Source organism: Zosterops lateralis (assembly GCF_965231275.1).
Source record: "Zosterops lateralis genome assembly, chromosome: 28".
NCBI lineage: Eukaryota > Metazoa > Chordata > Aves > Passeriformes > Zosteropidae > Zosterops > Zosterops lateralis.
This window is the reverse complement of record NC_139788.1, coordinates 5,251,889-5,273,556: the sequence shown is the minus strand read 5'-3', so window position 1 is coordinate 5,273,556 and position 21,668 is coordinate 5,251,889. Positions and strand designations below refer to the sequence as shown.

Genomic DNA, 21,668 nt, shown 5'->3' with positions numbered 1-21,668 from the left:
TCCAAATACAGACAGCTTAAATGCTATTCCTTGAAGCCCTGTTGGTATCTGTTGATTTTTGAAGGAAAAGAACCAGCGAGACTAAAAGTGCATGGAAAAGCAGCACAGAAAAGGACAGGAGAATGGTCTCTTAATTCATCCTGGTGGCGTCTGCCTGTTCAGAAAGACAGGAGCAGCACAGCAGCTGAGATATTTTAATCCCTTGGTTAGTTTGGGACTGAAATCCTGGGATTAGCAGCCTGATCTCTGTCAGGTAACTCCAGTGGCAATTCCTGCCCCTGTGCTGGCAGCGAGCTGTGGATTCCTGGGGAACGCCCAGGGACTCGGGCGCTCTTTGCCGCCGGCACATCTGGGAAGAGCAAAGGCTCTGTGTGTGTGTGTGCCCATGCAGGTGTGCATCCTTGTGGGGAATTATGCTGGAGCTGGGCGAGGGATCACCACACTTGGCACCCACACAATGATAAGAAACCGTTGGGATTAGCATGTAAAGCATGGAACACCCTCTCTGGCTGATGCATAACCATGGCGCGGCTGCCTTCATGTGAGAGGAGCTGCTGGGTTCAAAGGGTGCTGCTCTCACCTCCCTCGCACTCCTGCTGCTCGCTTGTTCCTCCAAACCCAGATATAATAGTGCAAAAAGTGACTTAATGGGTGCAAAAAGGCTTCTGAGGTCAAGAAATCCACACAAACTCCTCCCTGGCGCCTTAACCAGGGGAGAGCTGGACTCCAGGTCTAAAATTTCATCCAGAGCTTGTTCCCACTCAGCCATGCCAGGAGCACGAGGGTTCGGGGGTGACACTGGCACACCCAGGTGGTTACCTTGGATCGGAGTTTGAGCCTGGGATCCGAAGTGGCTCGGGGTGCTGAGGGATCCACGGGGGTTGGGTGTTGTTGGGGTGACTCTCATGGACTGGCGCAGCCTTTCCAGCTCTCCATAGCGGTCGGTGAAGGGTTTGGCTTGGTCTTCCAGCTTTTGTCTGTGCCCTGGAACATGATAAAAGAGTCTGGTATCTGATCAGCTCCCCTTTGGCTCCAGAACCCTGGTTACACATGGAGCCAGAGCAGCCTCTGTCTCTGTGGTTTGCTGTTACTCACACAGGATAATGGGTGCCAGCCCCCGCAGCGAGCAGCTCCCAGGGCAGATGGACGCAGAGTGACCCACAGGGGAGGCTCCACATCGTCCAGAAAGTCTCCAGTCAAGGAGCTGGATCAAGATGCCCCTGCCTGAGTGACCGACCTCCACCAGCCCTCACTGACTCTGAACATGGAGGGGAGACATGTGCAAGGCAGAAGAAACCATGTCCTGGCAAAGTGGGGACTGGGGAACCAGCAAACATTGAATTTTAAGTATTTTCTACATTGAACAAACTCTCATCTTACTTGGTCAGAGTCAACTGGGGCTGGAGGAGGTGCGGGAGGGATGGGATCAGCCCTCGCTGGTACCACGCCATGGCCGCCTCACTTTGCTTCTCTCTGTTCCTCTTTCCTCCCCGTAAAACGGGCAGACTAATCACCCACCTCCCCAGGCAGGGCAGCAGCTAATGAGCCTTCATAAAGCACTCCCAGCTCCTTAGGTAGCAGCTGCTGGCACAGGGCAATAATTATTAAATTTATGCTAATCGTCCCGAGGCGAGAGGCGCATGAAACGCACTTGATACATAACTTTCACATTTTACTGTATTAATCATCGTCAAACGGCTTCGCTCTCTCTGGGCCGGATTCCAGTCTCAGTTACACCCGCACAAAGCTGGAGGGGCTCCAGAGGAGCCTCAGCTTTACACCAGTGCGGGGTTCAGACCTTGGTTTCTCCTCATTCTTCCCCTGCCGCAGCCAGACTGCCCCAGACACCCCCAGCTCTCTGCACCTGCCGCGAAGGGACCTTGCCCAGGTGGCGCCGCCTCATCCCGGCACAACCCCAGCGCTCAGGGGCACTGGAGATGTGCAGGCACGCCGGGAGAGAGGCTGGGGAGAAACCCTTCAGCAGCACTTCAGAGAGCCGGGCCTTATCAGATCCTACAGCCCGACATCCACCAAGCCAAGCTCAGCTCTTGGTGGCTTTTAAAGAAGAAAAGGAAAGCGAAGCGGCGCGTTTAAAAGGCGATAAACGCAGGCACCTCTCGCCAGCACCTCCCCGCCCTTCCCCCTCACATCTGCACAGCTCTGTGAGCGCGCTGTCAGCTCATAGCAAAGTCACAGAAAGTCCCCGCACTTCCCCCTCTTTAAATCCAGCCTCTGGTATCTCCTGATCTTGGCTTGCTTGGCTCAGGCTGCGCTTGCCAGGCTGTCTGTGGAATCGCTGCATGGCTGGGATGGGAGGAAAGCACGTCAGCTCCAGAGGGAACTCACTCTCCCAGCTGAGCTCCACGGGTGTCCCACCCAGCAAACCCCTCCCAGCACAGATTCTGAGGGGCTTTGACCCCTCTCTCCTCTCTCCACATCCAGGTGAGCCCCACCATCCCCTCCAAGCTCTATAATCCTCAGATTCCCAGGGATGTGAGAGTCCAAACTGAGGGAAAACATGCTGGCACCAGAGAGGAAAACTTGGGGAGGATGAACCCAGCAGAAAGCAAAAAACCCAGCGGTATTTTGAAAATGTAGTTTCCCTGCTGTGTGAAGTAAACCGAGGAAACCTCAAAGCAAGACCATAAACGATCTCTTCTCATCTCCGTGTGTCCCCAGACCTCAGGCACCTCTGCATTATCCAGGGCCTTTGGAGCTGTGAGCAGCATCTGTCACATGGTGCTTTCTCCAGGGGAAAAGTGTGTGCACAGAGGTGTCTTGTTTTAACCCACATTTTACTACACATTTAAGTACAGAGGAAGAAAAATAGGGTTATATTTCACCTTTACCCAGTTTTCTTGGGTAGAGCTTTGCAGGAAAGCCAAAAGGACTTCAAAGACCAAGTTCCCCAGAAATCTAATGAAAATTAAATTCCCTCCCTTTATCTCAGCACAAACCCTATCCTGTGGTGGTATCTGGCATGTGACGGGGGAAATCCTGAAAAAATATATCAAGTGATCTCTAGGCTGATAATGTTTTTAAAAATTATTCAGCCGTGCAGCCCCACCAAGGGCTTCATGTGGCTGTGTCATGCTGCACTCTGGTTGCTCCAGTGCTCGCACTGTCTGAACATGGGCACAGCCCCGTGGGCTTTGCCAGCCTGGGGCAAACACCCTCTACAAGGAGCTGGTTTGTGGGGAGACCCTGCAATCACCAGCAAAAACCCCAAAACCATCCTGCTGAAAAGAAAGTGAAAAACTCAATGCAAATATAAGTCAAGGTAAACACAGGGATCAGGGCTTTTGCCAGCTCTCCCAGACCTCTCCAGTCTGTGCCCCCATGTGTGGGACCTGGCAGCCCCCAAACCCTGTGAAACAAGGCAGAGAATGAGTTAAACCCCACCAGCTTGGCCTGCCAGCCCTCTTTAGCTCAGTCTGTCTCCCCAGGACTTCCTGCCGCTTGTCACTTAGGGCTGGGGACGTCAGACTTTGTCACGCAAGAGAGAATCGCTATTAATGGGTTTCTTTCATCAGAACAACCTGAGCTTTTTAATTTCTGCAGCGGTTGGCTTCATTAAAAGCCCTTCCCCATCTGCCCACAGCTGTCACGGAGAGGAAACCAGTGAACAATAGCTCATACCTTAGAGAACAGGAAGGTGGTTTCTACCTTCACCCAAGCACTGACTCAAAGCCTCCCGAAGCCAGTGGGCGGATTTTCACTCAACTTCAAACAGCCCCAGCCCTCACCCCAAGAAATCTGCCTGAGAAGCCTTAATCACCCCAACATGTGAATTTTGGGGCACAAAAGGCGCTGTTGGGGTTGGAGATCCTGCACTGCATTTCCAGCTGGGCTTGCAGGTCAATATTTATGGAAACAGCAGAGCTCAGCACGATCAAATGGTGGCAGCTCCTGACCTTGGGCACTCCTTGTCAGCAGCGCCAGGGTTTTAATGCGGGATCGGGTTTCGGAATCGGTTAACTCCAGTATTGAACATGACATGATGTAAACATTGACAGATCACCTACAATCCTGATGTAATAACAAGATCTGTATCAGCATATCAAACAAACGATCCCATTGAACACTTCCCAGCTGGAAGAGCCGACGTGAATTTGACACTTTAGGCCAGTAATAAGAAGCATACTGGAAGTTTTGGGTGTTTCCTTGGAATGCAGACAGCAAAACAGTGTGTGCCACACGAGCTCAGGCCCTCAGAGCTGTGATTTAGAGACATGCTTTCTGCATTAAAATATTTCAAACAGAGCCTGCTCTTCCTTCTAGGAGCGTGCAACCTGTTGTGCTTCCCAAGCTGGGACTGGGATGGGGTTTCCAGGATGTGGAGGGGGAGTTCCAAAAATCAGCTGATTTCCTCAGATTACTGAGATGCAGAATATAAAGTTGATCAAAGGTAGAAAGGGGCTCCAGGAACTTCACGGCTTGAGTGACACCAAAATCTCAGAGATGAGAGATTTGATTTAAAAAAAACCCACTGTCTGGGATGAGTGGGAGCCCCAGGTTCCCTGATCTCTCTGTGGATGGAGTTAGCTGAGAGCTGAGGAGCTGCACAGCCCTGCTGGGCTCAGAGCTGGGTGTCACGCTCAGCCCCAGCCCCCGGCTCAGCCCCGTGCTGTTGGGGAGAGCAGATGTTGGGAAGTGGCTTGGCCCTCCCCGGGAGCCTGGCTGCGGAATGCTGGCAGCAAGCTGGAGAGGAGGAAACGCTGGGGGACATTCATGAGCACACACACACACACACTGCAGATCATTGCCTCAGCTCCAGACAGGAGAAGACAGGAGCAAGGAGAAGGTGGCACAGCAGCTTGAACCACACTCAGCCTCCTTCAAAGCATCCAAGCATCCCCCTGGCATTCCACCGTACCTCCCACCAAATATTCCCAGCCTGACTCCAGGGCTGAGCCGAGCTCATCAGGAGCAGTCCCTGCCCATAAAGCCATGGCTCAGTCTCTACACGTCTGTGAGAAGGGACCACAAAAAAGCAATCAGCAGTGGATAGAACTCCGTCTCAATGTGCAAAACACCTTTCAAATCCCTCCCGTGGCCCTCGGAATAGGTACTTCAGAGAGACACGCCAGTCCTCTGCAGAGGCTGGAATTTTTTCCCAGTCTCAGTCTCGGCTAGACTATCAAGTCCCAGCATGTGCTCCAGAAAGAAGCCACATGTGAAACTCCTGTGTTATGGGAACAGCAGGCCTGTCCCTTGCAGCAGATGCTGGGCTGGTTTCATCTTTGCACACCTCTAACACAAGGCAAAGAACACAACTCAGGCTCTCCTGGAATCCCACCTCTGCCTCTACACCCTTCATGGGAAATTCCCAGCCAAGAAGAATTCCCTGGAGCCCCACTGCCAGGGAAGGAGGGAGGGGAGGACAATGCAGAGCTGGGAGCTGGAAGGGGCTCCAAGGTGACGCAGGATGATGGAGGTGCCCTCCAGAGCCCCGGTGAGCACCAACCCCGAGCCCAGGAGTTCACAGGAGGGAAACGTTGGGAGGCACCATCCCTTGTGCTGCCGAACAAAGTCAGGCACAGATAACTCATTATTCACATGTTTGAAGTTGGCCTGCTTACGCCATTTGGAAGGAGAATCAGTCACGGCCGGGCTTTGCTTTGGTTTCCTCTGGCTTTCGTGAGACACTGCTGCTACTGTCTTTCTGCAGCTCGGGGAGAAAGGGGAGTGTGGCGCAATGAGCCCCGGCCCGCATGTCCTGGCACAGCCTTCACACCAACAACCAAAGGAAAATAATATTTAAAGGGGTGGGGGAGAGAATTAGGAAGGAGGGGAAAAAAAGAAAAAAAAAAGGAAGAAAAAAAAAAGGCTGCTAATTTATAAAGCTTTTTTAGCTGGTGGTGGTCTGAGATGAATTGGCTGCCTCTAAAAGGATGAAAATAAATATCCCTCTTTTTGAAGGAAATAGGCTGGCTCCTGGCCAGCTGGCAGGAAGCACAGAGATATGTTGCATTTACAGTAGGATTTTTAGTGTCTGAAGCTCCAGCATGGGAGAGATGTTCGTTCTAGGCAGGCTGGGATTGATTAGGAGGCTTTGGGAGCCCCTGATCTCCTCTCACTCCTGGGTTAGTGCTGAGACCTCGCCTCTGCCTCTCTCCCTGCCCACCCTGTGCCCACCCTGGCAAGTCTGATAAACCCTTTTGGGGCCTTTGATTGTGCTGGCAGAGCCCAAAACCGGACCCTCTGGAAGGAAAACAAAGCAAGGCATTAATTTAAACAGAAATCCAGAGCAGTGCTTCCAAAATCTCTGGGGACACGAGAGCTGTGGCCCATTCCCAAATCAAAGGGAACATCACGCCCAAATTTCCACGCAACTGCAGCTCAAATGCCTGAAGGACACAGAATCCCTATTCCCAGGGTTTCAAGAGTCTTTCTGGATTTGCAAAAATATTTGAAGCCCTTCAGAACACAGGGAAAGCTGAGGGTGTTCCCAGTAGTGGGTAAAATTCATCAGGTTTAAGCATTCAGTCCACTCATGCCTTGCTCAAAACCCCCACCAGTGCTGTCCTGCCTTTTTCCATGCGTAAGAACTCTGAAAATTTGTCCCTGAGACTGCAGAGTGAACAGGGTGGGGGTTAAAAGTTGTGATTTACAGATGTGAAAGCTGCAGGCCGGGTGTCTCAGCGCAGCAGGTGGGTGCACATCTGCGGGAAATCGGGCAGCTTTCAGAACAGGGTGCAAAAACCACCAGCCCTGACGTCCTCTCTGCAGTCACTCACCATTCCAGGAAGGCAAAATTCACTTCTGGGCTGTGATCTGGTTCTCACGGAATCAGGCAAACTCCCTGACTCCCAGATTTCTGAGCTGGGTGCTGGGAGGAAGCAGACAGATCTCAAGGACATCCAGCTGGTATTGCCTCAGCCCCGGCTGAGATCAGATTTTCAGATTCCATAGATCCATGGAGAGATGCCAGCCCCAGTGAGTTCCTGCTGCTATCTAACAACCTGGACTGGGACCTACCAGTAGAGCTGGTTTCTCCCAGTTCACAACCTGTTCCATTAGGGCAAGCACATCAAATTCCTTGGGGTGACATTGGTTAGGGACGCTGTGCCCGGGATGGGGAGGACCAGGGTTCATCCCTGTGCAAGGAATGCGCTGTGGTTCAGCTGATGGAGCTGAGATGTCCCTGGTGCTGTGGGGAGGGAGCAGCACTTTGCCAGCCCAGCCTGTACTGTCAGGAACAGACCTGAACTTTCCCAAGCTTTGAGGATGCTGAGCTCTGCTTTTCCCCTTTGGCAGAGCTGGAGCTGAGCCCTGGCATTTGAATACTGATCCCCTCCATCCCAGGACACCATCTCCAGAGCCTGGCTGGTGTTATCCTTCTGGATAATTACAGCTCCTGCCCAGCTTTGCACTGGAAGGGGGAGCCCCAGAGCGATGGCAACTGCACAGCACCCTCATCCTCATCCTCCCTGCAACACTGCTCCCCAAAGCCAAGGGAGCAGAGCTGACCACAGGGAAAAGGGTTCCCTGCTCCCACATCTGATTTGGAATGAGGAACCCCCCAGCACAGAGGTTCTCACCCCACTGCCACCATCCCCAGAGGCTGGGAAGGGCACCGGGGCCCTCCCTGCTCGTTGTGTTCCTCTTCTTCCTCTCCTCTCTGCCCTGCTCCCACTGCAGCACGCAGAGACACTGGAAAGAGTAAGAGAGGATAATGCAAACTCATGTCTGAGCCCCTTCCGCTGCAGGAGGTGATTTATCTCTGCCTGGCTGCAGGACAGGTGAGTGCGCTCCGGCAGCGGAAGAGAAGGGTCTTAGGAGCTGAATTTCATTTCACTCTGAGTCAAATCCTCTTCCTCCCTCCGCCACATCATTAAAGTGATTGGTTGCACTGATAAACCCTTTCGGGAGGGAGAAACAAGATGTGTCCTGCCTGACATCTGAATGTGATCTTGTGGTTTTGGTTGATAGTTCTGGTCCTTTAGCTGTTGTCTTCCCTGAAACGAAACTTGCCTTTTAGCATTGGCTATTTTTTTCCCCCTCTCTCCTTTCCAATCTGTGACCCTTCCCTGTGTCCTCCTGAATCCTGCCTGAGGGATCTGGGCTGCATTAACAACCCTGCAGATCCTCCCTGCCAGCCTCCTCCACATCCTCTGCTGCCCTCAGGAATTACAAACAGGTAAACTGAGGCACAGGGCAAAATGCTGCTCCTTTGAAGCTCATCAATGGCCTTGCTGCAATGCTCACAAAATTTCCTTTTTGCTGCCACCTGCATCCCATCCTGCACAGCTCCCTTTGGATCATGCCACTGCATCCAGGAGGAATTTATTTTGTTGTGTGTTTGAATTGTATTTGAATTTCTTTTGCTTTGTCTTTGAACAGCCCCTGACACAACCCAACGCAGAGCACCACCAACATCCTCCTGGAAAAAACCCTCAGTGCAATTTAATCCCTCAAACGTCCCTAAATGGCCACCAGATCCCAGCAGAAAACCCTTTTGACCAGTTTAATCTCTCCCAAATACAGGATCAATGCCCATTTCTCCATCCTGAGTTATTTCCAAAGCCACCCCAGGGCCAGGTTTGCCTCTTCCACCCCAGCAAAACCCATGCCCTGGGGTTTTCTCAAAGCTTTCAAAAGCAGGAGGTGTTGCAACCAATCCCAACAAAGATTCCTTTGTGGGACGCAAGCAAAAAATCATTTCCCTGTTCTGACTCCCAATATTGCTGCACTTAGAAAATATTGGTCGTTTTCAAGTGAAATGATTTTGGAGTTGTTACGCAGCAGGCAACTGGGAAGAAGAGGTGGAATTTACTGCATGTGGGGAATGGAATAATGAGAGGAGTGCACTTACTGGAGCCCAGATAATTTCAGCTGCTCTGTTATTTATTCCCTTTGAGGCCAAGTTACAACCTGGAGCTGCAGCACCAAAGGCCCTGGTGACGCAGACCCAGTGCTTGGAGCCCTGTCAGGCACCTTTCATCCCTGCTCTGCCCTCCCGAGGGGATTCTCTGTCCCCTGGGACATCCCCGTGTCCCACTGAGGTCCCCATTGGGGCTGGGGGTCTTGCACAGAGCCCAGGCACGGCTGGTTTTGTCCCCAAGGGGTTTTTATCCAGCCCCAGGAGCTGAGCCCCGATTCCCCCGGCAGAACCGGCCCCGGCAGGGTTAACGGGGTAGGAGCGGGAGGAGGAGGAGGATTCACGGAATTGCCTTCCCCGCCTGGACAGCGGCCCCACGGCCCCGGCAGGAACGCGGGGCATGCCCAAAGGGGCAAATTTGGAACCCCGACCCTCCTCTAAAGGCTCCTGCAGGAATTGAGGAGCCCCGAGCCTGCCCCAAAGTATCCTGTAGGAATTCAGGCTCCCCAAAGCTGCCCCAAAGGCTCCTGCAGGAACCATGAATGCTGAGCCTCCCCCAAAGGCTCCTGCAGGAGTTGAGGAGCCCCAAGGCTCCCCCAAAGGCTCCTGAATGCACCAAAGCCTTTCCACTCCTCCAGGCAGGGCTGGATCAGGACAGGGAGAAGCAGAGACCCACGAGCTGCTGCACAGGATCCGTCCCACAAAATCAGAGGCTGGAGCACGGCTGGGATTACCCCGATGCCTCTGAGCAGCTCCATCCCAAGGGGATCCAGGGGATACCCAAGGATATCCCAAGGGAAGCCCACAGCAGCCCCACAGCAGCAGGAGAGATGCCAAAGCTGCAGGATGGGCAGATGGAATTTCCTCAAACATCCTCAGCCCGGCCAGAGCTCAGGCAATAGGGAAGCCATAAAGGGCCACTCAGGATTTCCTCCTCTTCCTCACCAGGGACAAGGACAGGCCTCCAGAAATGGGAAATCAGCTTGTTTTAAGTACTGACTATTAAATTAGAGCAGATTACAGCAATTTGACGTGGACAAATCACTGTCCAGGAAGTGCTGAGGTCATTTATTTATTGAAATTATCTTGAATTGATTTTGTTGCCTTTTTTTTTTTCCCTCCTATTTTTTCCTTCTTTTTGCCATTTCCTTCCCTGGCCCCCCCCCCCCTTTTTTTTTTTTTTTTTTTTCTTCTTCTTATTCCCAGACAATCTGGGAACTGTCTGTGTATTTATTTCTAGCTAAGGACAACCAGGGGAATAGAACAAAAGACCTCAATAATACCCAAAACTATCACCCCACGGGAGCACTTCAGCACCGAGTCTGCTTTTAATTACAGAAAACATCTCCAGCTCCAGTTTTACGCAGCCCCACGAGGGAGCCTTTTGGCCAAGATAAAGATCTGGAATTGGACAATACTGGCACAACCCAGCCCTGTCCTGGGTCTCCACTCGAGCTTCTGAGAGGCACAAGACTCTCCAATCATTTATTCTCCAAGCATATCCCAAATCTCTGAGGGTAAATGTGCAGAAAGCACAGGAGCTCTGCCTCGAGGTCCAAAAACTGCCTGGAGGAATATGGGAACAGAGGATCATTTGCTCCTCTTTGGCTCCCATCCCATAACTCTACTCCATCTTCCTCATCCTCAGCTTTTCAGGCTGTCTCCACTCACCCACCCTCGTCTGCCACTCAGTAAATCCCAATTTCCCTGTGTCCCTGCATGGGGAGAATTTTATTTCACCATCTCCAGGTTCCTGGAGCTGCCGTCCCACAGAGCATCATCCCAACCTTCCCAAACCCTGCAGAGCTCTCCCAGCTGCTCTCAGAGCTGCTTCAAATCATAACAAAACTAAGGGAAAACCTGTTCTTATCTCCTTTGAGGAGAAAACACAGCGTGGATTTATACAATCCCCTCAGGGCACAGGTCCAGGCCACAAAATATCCTGAGACAGGGCAGCCAAAATCCCTCCAGGCTGGGCAGCAGCTTAGCTGGGGGGTTCCCAGCCCTGCAGAGATAATTCACCTTTCTCAAAGGTAACAGCAATGTTTCTGTGTCATATTTTCCTCTTTTTTTCACCCCCAAAACAAAGAGGGAAACCCCTGAGATGCTCTTTGTTCCAAGCAGTGACCAGAGGTCAGAAATCTCACCAGAAACCATCACTGCTTTTAAAGAACCCAAAACTCAGCATGGAAATAACCAACTCTGCAACATAATAGACAGGACACTTGGTAGTTTTGGTGGCATTTAAACCATGGAGGCAGAGAAATAGGCTGCTGCTAAGCAGGTACAATATTGCACCTTTTCCCCCCTCCCTCAGTAAAACAGTGTTTCAGTTTTGCTGTTTCTGGGAATAAATCTCAGCCACAAGAGATGGGAACGGTAGTGGAGGGTCACTCATTTTTCTAGCACAATCCTGTGCTTCCTTTTTCTCTCTGGCTTCTACTAGGAATAAAAGGGAGGGAAAAAAATCCCTTCTAGTGGAAGGTGTGGGTTGGAACAAGGTGGTTTTTGAGGTCCTTTCCAACCCTGTGATTCTGTGAAAGACTGCAGCACAGACTCTTTTGAACCCAAGGGAAAAGGATTCGGGATTTTTGCTGTTTTAACTTATATTCAAGCCAAGAGTTCACAATGCACGAGGTGAGGACAATCAGCACTGTGGGGACAGCAGTGCCACAAACAGCTCCACAGGAGGGACAAGGGGTGTCACGCCCTGCACACCCCAAAATTCCTATTTCTGCACACCCCAAACTCCTCATCACTGCACACCCCAAACTCATTTCTGCACATCCCAAACTCCTCATCTCTGCACACAAATTCCTATTTCTGCACATCCCAAATTCCTCATTTCTGCACCCCAAACTTCCCATTTCAGCTCACCCCAAACTCTCATCACTGCACACCCCAAACTCCTCGTTTCCCAGCTCAGAGCGCGGCGCCGGGCTGTGAGCCCCGGTGGGAGGGGAACCCTCGCTCAGCTGAGGCTCTCAGGGCTCTGAAAGCAAAAGAGCAGCGGCGGTTCCTGGAAACGCCTCAGCACGGGGGAGGTGAGAAGCCTTCCCACCCGCTGGCTACGTGACAGGGGACAGCCACAGCCTGGGGACAGCCACAGCCCGCCGGGGGCAAGGAGCCTTTTTGGGGAGGGAAAAGCCACCACCGAGAGAACTTGGGGCTGTGCAGGATGGGCCCAGGCAGAAAAAACTGCAGGGACGAGGTGGGAGAGGGGACGTGAAATGCTCTGGCCACAAACCCCCCCCTCCTGGTCCAAGCCACACTGGGGACATGTTTCTGTCACGTTTGTCACTTGCTGTGGTCACACCAAGCACGGACACGACTAAAAACACCAAATCTCTGATGCACACCCAAAAAATGATCAGGGCAGGAGGCACGAGCAACCAGCACGGCCACAGTGCTGCCAGGGCTGAGCAAGGGACAGGGGGGACACAGGGACCCCGAGGGTGACAAATCCCCCTGGTGTCCCTTTCCTCCTCAGCAAGGACAGCAGAAATGGGGTGGGAGTCAGAAAAAAGGGATTGAATCCGAAAGGGGATTAGAAAGTGGGGAGAGAGGTTAAAGACTGATTGGGAGGGGAAAAAAAAAAAAAAAAAAAAAAAACCAAAAAAAAAAAAACCACTCAACCAACCAAACAAAAAACAGTCCAAGAGGGGAGAAAAGGAATTTAAAAGGGGGAAAAAAGACTTTACACGAGAGTTCTGGGCAGAAAGGGGCTGGAGCTGTGAGAGGGAGAAAGGAAAAGTGAGAGAAGAGAAGGTGAGAACCTTGGGAAGGGAAGGAAGGAAAAGGGAGGGGAAGGGGAAGGCAGGTGGGTGTGAAGGGGAGGCCCTGGGGACTCTCCCTTTTCCCCAGGAACGGGCTGAACCCCCTGTGCTGCTCCCATTCCGTTCCCCACGTTGTGCCTGCCGGGGATTATTTTCCAGCAGCTGTGGATGCAGGAAGGTTCTGCTGCTCCTGCCGAACACAGCGCTGCAGAAAGGGGAGGAAAAGAAGGAAATTCCACAGGAAGTTCAAATATTTTATTACTTCCTGTTTGTACAAAGTATGTCAACACTTGGCACCCGCTGCGCTATTTGTTTAGAGCTAAGGTGCCAACTTGACAGAATGTCCTTTTTTCTCCCCCTCTCCAGATCTAACCCAGAAAGAGCCGCAGCACGAGGGAAAAGAGCTCGAAGGAACGGGGCGCTGGGAGGAGCCTGAGGAAAGGCTCGGAGGGGATGCTCGAGGGAAGGCACCGCTGGTGTCACCCCTGGTGTCCCCCCGGTGCTGCTCCCGGGTGGTCCCAAAGGAGCCCCCCCGGCTCCCTCCTCCCCTGGCAGGGCTCTGCCTTCCCTGCATTTCCCACCCATCCCCACCCAGGCTGCTCAGAGGTTTGATCTGGGCACAGCCCGAGTTAAAAGCCTCGCTCAAGGGCTGAGATGAAGCGATGGGCCAGGGGTGGAGGGTGAATGGGATGCTCAGAGGTGGAGCCCGGCCACAGCTCTGGCCCCCAAACCCCACAAGGACGTTGGCTGGAGGGATCCTGCTGCAGCTGAGAAGAGGCTGCCCAGGGCTTTCCCAGGGTACCAAGACAAATGGCCAATTCTTTCCACATTAAGGATGGGTTTTGTCCTCTCCAGCAGCCCCACATCAGCCTCCAGCCCTGCCCGGTGCTGATCCTCCCCACAGGAGCCAGCACACACCGGGGCACATCTTTTGAAGCCAAAAAGGAGGGGGGGGGGGGGGGGAATTCCATACATTTCTGTGCCCACACAAATATTAACACACACACGTTTAAAAGTGTATAAAATATGTGTATATACATAAATAAAAATTGGAATTCCTGCTGGCAGCTCTCACCTGCCAAGGCCAAACCAGGCAGAGCAGCCCCAGGCTCGGGGTTTGGCCCGAGGTTGGGATCCCCAGGGCTGTGCCAGCCCCAGATGCCACCCCAGGGCTGGCAGTGCCAGGGTGCTGTGCCCAGGAGCCACCCAGTGGCAGGTGAGCCAGGAAAAGCACCTTGGCTTTCCAGGATCAGTTTACAGCTGCTGTTTCCACACCCAGGATTTCTGCAGAGCGGGGAGGAGAGAAAGGTGTTCTTTCTTTCTTTTTTTTTTTTTTTTTTTTTTTTTTAATTGTCATCTTCATTCAAAAGTGTGGCAAAAAAAAAAAGGATTTTTTTTTAAAAATGTTTTTCTCCCACTGGAAATTCATCAATCATGAGTTCAAGTCCCAGGGAGCCAAAACACAACCCACAAGTCTATGATTCCCTAAAAAAAAAAAAGCTCCAAAACAGCCACAATTTGGGCCTAACCTTTTTCAATCAGCAGTTTATGGGTTGAGGGTGTGCAGAGATGAGGGAGGGATCAGCCTTTGGGAGCCACGCAAGGCAAGGGCACAAGCAGCAAATAAACACCACAGAGATCTCCTGAAGGAGCCAACACTTCCAGCACGATTTGAGGTCCAGAAATCATCACCAAAAAAAGAGAAAACCCCAGAAAAACGCTGCCCTTGCACCTGGGCTGTGTCCCAGGGAGGACACCCCACACCAGAGCCAGGACAAGCTGCTCCATCCTCGGCTTAGGCCTGACCAGAGAATGGAAATGCAGGACGGGGAGCTCGGGGGTGCTGAAATGCTGAAATTCAGGAGGAACGGGTGTGATTCACCGGGGTTTGGCTGTCGGGGAGCTCCGAGAGTAGCAACTATCTCACCTTGTATTATTATTTATGTATTCCTGATGATGATGATTATTATTATTATTAGAAAGGCGATCTGGTGCAGCTGATAAGGGGCTGAGGCAGCAGCCACGAGGGCTGGTTTCTATTCCTGACACTCCTGGCAGAGTTGTGAAATTCCCTGCCCAGCCCCAGCGCCCACCACGACCCACAGGTGCCCCTCACCAGGGACCTGCCTGATGTTTCTGGCTTTAAAAATACCCAAAAAACCCCAAAAAAACCACCTCAGAACAGCAGCAGTTGGGTTTCCTGCATTCCAGCTTCTAAATCCATCCTCGACAGGCTCCAAAATCAAATCAAGGAAGGGGAAAAATCCAAAAAAAAGCCCGATGCAAATGAACCCCCCTGGCCGAGGTAACGGCCTCCACCTGGCCTGACATCAAGGGCCACCGATGGCCCGGCGACAGCATCAACAGAAAACGTTTTCCGAGGCGTTTTCCGAAGGATCAAACCGCTTCCCCTCAATGCGGGCACTGAGGGCCTCACACGCAAAGGGAACAGAGCTGGGCTTTATCCCCCGCCGCGGCGCTCAGCGGGCAGGAGGGCGGAGCTGGAGCCCCCAGGGACAAAACCCCACCGCACAGCCGGGGGTCCCACAGGGCGAATCATCCCCGTGGCCAGAGGAAACCCCTGCGGGCAGCAGCGTTCCCTGGAAATGGCCGAGGGGAGCCGGGAGCAGCCCGACGCCGAGAGCCAAGGCGGGCAGGGCAGGGCCCGGAGCCTCCCTGAACCACGAGGCAGCAGCGTGCCCCCGGGAGAGCCTCCGCAGCACAACAGAGACGCTTCTGCGGTCTGCACAGTCTCTCTTGGTTTCTCCAGGCTCAGCCCCCGGCCGCGGGCGCTGCCAGCCCCAGCCTTTGACAGCCCGAAAGCGAAACCGCGGCGGAGCCGGGGAGAAGGAGCTCAGTGACGGGGCAGACGCCGCCTGAGCGCCCGGGGAACCTGCGGCGTTTTCAGTCTGACCAGCCCCCCAAGCCGAGCACGGGTCTCTGATTTTATAACCCCCTGTGCGGAGCCAGCTTGGGTCCTTTGTGGTTTTGCACAGTGTTTTCCCAACATCCCGACCTGGAGCTGTGCAATTGTCCCTCCAGGATGGGCTGGGGAGCGGGACAAGAGCTCCAAACCATCGCTCCGGGCTGGGATGTGGAGCAGGAGGCGGGCGGGGAAAACCCGAGCAGCCAGCGGGGTCATCCCTGAGCTGCTCATCCCGATCCCTCAGCCGCGGGGACCCTGCGGCCCCTCCCCACATTATCCCAAACCCAGCCCCGCACTCACTCCGCGGCTCCCGGGGTCCGTCCACGGTGACTTTGATGGCTCGGTGGTAGGTGGCCACTTGCGTGGGGTTGGTGAACACGGTGATGGTCAGGGTGAAGCTTTTCCCTGGAGAGGGAAGGAAAAAAAACCAACAAAACCACAAGAGGAGTGAGGATCCCACATGAGTTCAGCTCCCGTGGGAGAGAGAGAAGCTGCTGCCGGAGCGGCTGGGACACAAATCCCCGCTCACATCATTAACGAGCCCTGATTGCCCAGACACGGCCCTGGAGCCGCCACCTTCCCGCGTGGAAGAGTCACCGATCCCCCTCCCCCGGCCCGCCCCGGGGGTTTTCCCTCTGGGATCGTTCCCTTTGCCCCCGGTAACCCAGCCCTGGGTGCGGGATCCCGGCCTGGTGCGCAGGGGATGCTGCTCCCCTGGGAAGGAGCTGGGATCAGCCCGGGGGGTCCTGGTCCCTGGGGATGTTCCCTCTCGGAGGGAGCTGTGCTTGGCCCCGGCCGTGCACGGGAACTGCAAAGTGGGAACTGACCCCGCCAGCTCCGGCCACCAGGGACTGTCCCCTCTCCCCGGCCTGCCCGCAGAGCAGGAATCTGCCCCTGGGAAAGGGTTTGGACACCCTCCGGGGGGGTTCAGAGATGCTTCTGAAGCATCGAGCTGTCACCTTTTATCAAATAAATAAATAAATAATAAAATAAAAATAAAATAATAATAAAGCAGTGAAAAACTCTTGGGAGCCAACTTTTGCAAGAAGAGCCCCCCCTTGGCCCAGCAGAACGAGCTTCCATCTGCAGCCTGAAAATGCCTTTATCATCAGAGAGGTGACGATACCACCCCTGAGCCCAAACCCTTCACCTCCCGCAGGCTGGGCAGCCTCACCCCGGCCTGCCTGGGGCTGTGGGAGAACAGAACCCCCGCGGGAAGGGCCCCGCTCTCCCTCGGCCTCCCCAAATCCAGCAAACCCCCGGCTGGAGGGAGGAGGCTGCACCAACCACCCTGGGCAAGGCCCAGCAGCGATCCCTGCGGGATTTCAAAGGGACCAGAGGGCTGAACCCCAGCGGGAAATCGGGTATCAGCCTCGGTGAGGTGGATTTCTGCCCGTCCAGCCTTTATCCCACAAATAAAGGCAGTGAGAAACCACCTCCTTTCCCTTTTCCCCCGAAGCAATCAGGGGTTTTCACATCCCGACCATCCTCTCTCTGCAGGGTCGGACCTGAGAATACCCACAGCAAAACAGAGCAGGATTTATCCAGACAAGAGGAGAAGAAAATGAATAAATAATAAAAAATGAAATTATCTCTCCCGGAGAACACCCTGGAATGATCCCAGGTGGGAGAACTCCTCCATGGAGCACGGAGAGAAGGGAATTCTGACCCCAAAGCCGGCAGCGGGCACCAATCCCCGCTCTGCTGCATTTGGGAGGGCAAAAGAAATGCAGTGATGGCATTTGGAATCCCCAGGGATGAACCCCTGCTGCAGGGACGGGATGAGCCCGCCGAGGATCCCGGCGCCACCACGGCCACGGGAAAAAACATCCAGCACCGAGAGTTTGCGGGGAAAACCTTGACAGAGCCAGAGCCCGGGCTGAGGAGGATGAGGAGCGATTATTGAGGGAATTTGCAGGAGACAGGCATCAAAACGCGGGTGTGAGGCAGAGAACCCCCGAGCTGAGCCCTGTTTATACTGATTTAATTAAACACTGAATTTATACATGATCTTTTTTTTTTTTTTTTTTTTTTTTTTTTTTTTTTTTTTCTTTTAATTCTCTATGTGAAATAAGCTCCCTGCCCCGGAATCCCTCACTGCAGACACAAACCCAGCCCGGGCCGGTTGTGCCTCTCTCAAACCTCTGCCCTGAACCGAAAATGATGATTCTGCCCCAGCATCATTTTGAGTCATTTCCCGCCTTCTCAGGAAGCCGGGCTGGGCTTTCTCACCCTCGGCGGGGCAGGATCGAGGCTTTGGGAGGGTTTTGGTTCCAGCTGGGGGGCAGCGGGAATTAGTTCATTTTATGCACCTCAATCTGAATAAAAATAATAAAAAATCCTATTTTTCCCCCTCTTTTCTCGCACCTGGGGATGGGAATTTATTTTTCAGGGGGGAGTTGGGAGCGGCTCTTCCCAGCTCACAGCGCCGGGAAATAATCCCTGACAATTTATCACCAAATAATAATCCCTGACACTTTATTACTAAAAATACCCAGATCTGGCCCGTTTCGGGTGGTGTTTTCCCCAGCAGAGCGCGGCTGCCGGGGCTTTCCAGGCTCCTGCAGCTCGGGCACACGGCAGGGTCTGTGTTTACGGATCCGCACGCCCTCACCTCGGATTTACACAAACATTTGTACACACACTGCAGGGAAAACATTCCAAATTTCTGCCAGAAAAAAAAAATTTTAAAAAAAATAAAATAAAAATAAAAAAAAAAAAATGAAAGCTGCACCGGCTGTCAGGGATGGAGCCAAACACGGCAGAGCGAGCGCGGCATCCGGAATAAAAATTTTTTTTTTTTTTTTTTTTTTTTTTTTTTTTTTTTTTTTTTCAGTAAATTGCTCTGGAAGAGCCCCGTGCCCGGGAGAGCAGCACCAGAACACGGGGAGTGAAATCCACGGCGAGAAAACCCCACTGAGCCGCCCCCGGGGAGGTTGTTCCTCTCTGAATATGACAAAGCCTCACCCCACACGAATATGTTTTAAAAAAAAATTAAAATAATTAGCGCCCTGTCCCGCCCGTTAGAGGCAGCGGAGGTGCCGCCAGGGCTGTGATGAGAATTCGGGAGGACTCTGCCCCAGGAAGGAGTTTATTCACTTCATGAGACCAAAGCTCTGCTAATTCCGAGCTCGGGAGTGCGGAGGAAGCGAGTTAATAATGAATTCAAGAGTCACGCTGAGATTGGGTTGCGTTCAGTTTGGAAATTAGTGCGAGGATGAAGAAAGAAAAAAAAAAAAAAAAAAGAAAAAGAAAAAAAAAAGCGCCCAACCAGAAAGAAAAGAGCTAAGAGAATAATTGATTACAGAAATGAAAGCTTAATTCATAAAAGAAAAACATTTTCCATCCATCAACCTGCAACCAGTTAAGTGGGGAGTTTTAAAGAAACTGCGACGTGGAGAAGGAGCCAACAGGAAAAAGGAAATGTATGAAAGAATGTAAACTATTCAAGTTTCATAAAGAGGAACAAGTAAACAGTTATTACATGCAAATAATTCCTAACATCACTGCTTTTAATTAATGCGGAGAAGTCAAAATATATCAGACCCTGTGTGTACACATCTGAAGCCTTTGAGAAAACGCTGCCATCTGGCCATGAAAACCCACAGCTCCTCTTGGGGCTCGAATGCTCAACGAGGAGCCTCGACCTGCAGCGCCCACCGGGGATGAGACGCCGAAATTCTGTTTCTGCCCTGGGAAAGTCAGGTACGGGGAGGGCAGGCGGGGTTCACCCTTCCGGGGCTCCATCGCCCTCTGCTCGCGGGCACGGACCCATTGCTTGGGCAGAAAATTGGGGAAGGCGAATCCCGCTTTTCCCTGCCGGGAGCGTGGGGAAAACGAGCAAAATCCCCCCAGGAGCGGCCGAGCCGCAGCTCCCCGCCCGTGCCGCCCTCCAGGCCGAGCTCCGCGTTGTTATTTCACTATAAACTCTTGATTTTCGCTGTTTAAAGCCGAGCTGCCAGGTGGGGTTTGCTCGCCCAGCAGCCGCCGCTGCGATGGGAGAAACGGGGGAAGATTCGGGCTGGGGCCGAATTGGGATTCGGATAAATATATCTAAATATCTGTACATCTAACTCTGTATTTTATTTTATTTTTATTTTATTTTTTCTCATCTCCACCGCCCATTCTCGACCCCTCGGCAGGGAAGAAGCCCCGGGAGGAGACGGGGCAGAGCTGCCCGCGGGGTCGGGGCTGCTCCCGCATCCCTCCCGCACCTTTCCCGCATCCCTCCATCCCTCGGGAACCGCTCCGGGGCCGGGGGCTCCTCCCGGCAACCGGACCACGGGTGAAATAAAAGGTAACATTGAATAAAATAATAAAATAATAATAATAATTCCACCAGCAAAATAAAATTTAAAAATAAAAAAATATATAGAAGAAAATAATAAATTAATTTGTTTTTAAAAGAGAGAGAAACTTTTTTTTCTTTCATTTTTTTTCTTTTTTTTTTCTTTTTTTTTTTTTTTTTTTTTTTTTTCCTCCCCTTTAAAAAAACCAGACCAAAACAAACAAAAAAAAAACCCCAAATAAAAAGGCCAACCATTTCCTGGCCGGTACCTACCCCTGCCGCTTCTCCCAACAAATCTGAGGTCGTTAAATCTCGCTACTTGGTTTTTCATCACGGCCGAGGCGTTGCGCAGCTCCGCCGAGTAATTCTCGTCGTTCCCCGCCATCACCGTGACCACGGTCCCATCGGGGACATCTCCGAGCGCCACCACCTAGGGCAGGGCCAGGGCAGTTCAGGCTCAAATCCCCCTCCAGGGGAGCCAACCCGCGCTGTGGGATCCCCCCAAACCCGGACAAAAACCCCAAAGCAAAAGGAGCCGAGCCCCCCGAGGGAGGCGGAGAAAATGGGATGGGGAAGGGGGAAAGGAGCTCCGAAAGGGTTAAAAGCAGCCGGGGGGTCCGCGGGGAGGGGGCCTGGGGGCTCAGCCCACCCCCGGCCCCGAACGAGGACTCTGCGCGTTTATTTTGTTGCGTTCGGGATAAAAATAAAGCGCGGCCGCCAGCGAGGCCCCGGGGAAGGGCCCGAACCTCCGGAGCTCCCGGCGCCGGGGGATCCCGGTTCAGAGCCCCCCCTCACCCCGCCGGGCTCCCGGGGCTCCGTTACCGCCCTGCCCGGCTCCCCCGCCGCTCCCGGGGCTCCGTTACCGCCCTGCCCGGCTCCCCCGCCGCTCCCGGGCTCGGTTTGGGTTCCCCCGGCCGGGGCCGCTCCCGGGGCGGTAACGGGGATGCCCGGCCCGGGGTGTCCCGGGGAGCCCGGAGCACAGCCCCGCACCGCGGCTGCAGCTCCTGGCCCGACTCTCCTGGCAGATCCCATCTCCCCTCCCCGCCGCGCTCTCCCTCTCCCAGGAAGGTAATTAACCTCCATCTCATTAAACTTCAAAGTTCCCCGAGAGCTCCTAACTGTGCGGAATATCTGAGATGCCGTGACCGCGGGGCAATGCGGAGACTTGATTAAAAATAATAAACCGGGCGATTTGATTAAAAATAATCCAGCCGGGCTCCCTCGGCGGTGATGTCAGGAGCGATTTAAAGCGAGAAGGGGCGCGGAGGGGAAAGAAAGGCCGAGCCGGGGTCTCGATCTCGGTCCCTCCGGCCGTCGGGGGGTCGGGGTTTACCTTGAAGGCGACGGGCAGCGTCTTGTTGCACCTCCAGTGCGAGGGCAGCACGGAGCACAGGAAGTTGGGGCTGTCGGTGCGCACCAGCTCTCCGGCGTGGTCGGCCAGGACATCCACCACGGAGCGGGCCTCGGGCCGGGCGCGGGCGGCGGGCGCGGGCCCCCCCAGCGCCCCGCTGTTCTCGCCCATCTTACCGCAGGGGAAGGCCGTGGACGGGGGAGTGAAGCGCCTGCTGGTGCTCGGGTCTACGGGAATACGCATCACCACGGCGGGCGGCGGGGAGCCGGGCGGGACGGGCGGGCACCCGGCGGGGCTCGGCGGGCGGCGGCGGCGGAGGAGGCGGCCGAGCCCCGCGTAGCCTCGCTCCGTGCCGGCGGGGCGCCGTGCTCGGCGGGGCGGGGATCGGCGGTGGGTGCGCTGAGCTCGGTGCCGGGTGCCGAGTGCCGGTGCCGCTCCCCGCGCCCAGCCCGAGCCCCGCTGCCGGCCCCGCCGCGCCGCCCGGTACCGTATTTACTGCCGGC

The 21,668-nt window shown here is 53.8% G+C and overlaps 1 protein-coding gene across 1 annotated transcript in view; it reads right to left on the bottom strand.

Annotated features, from left to right (window-relative positions):
- Nucleotides 1-21,408, bottom strand: part of RUNX3 (RUNX family transcription factor 3) — a gene marked incomplete at its 5' end in the record, with an annotated part of 35,034 nt that extends 13,626 nt beyond the window's left edge. Inside the window, 4 exons of the mRNA XM_083879381.1 lie at nucleotides 820-984; nucleotides 15,827-15,931; nucleotides 20,088-20,244; nucleotides 21,148-21,408. Coding sequence (XP_083735507.1) covers nucleotides 820-984; nucleotides 15,827-15,931; nucleotides 20,088-20,244; nucleotides 21,148-21,408 — 688 coding nt within the window. The remainder of the gene's footprint in view (nucleotides 1-819; nucleotides 985-15,826; nucleotides 15,932-20,087; nucleotides 20,245-21,147) is intronic.
- Nucleotides 21,409-21,668: the final 260 nt, after the last annotated feature.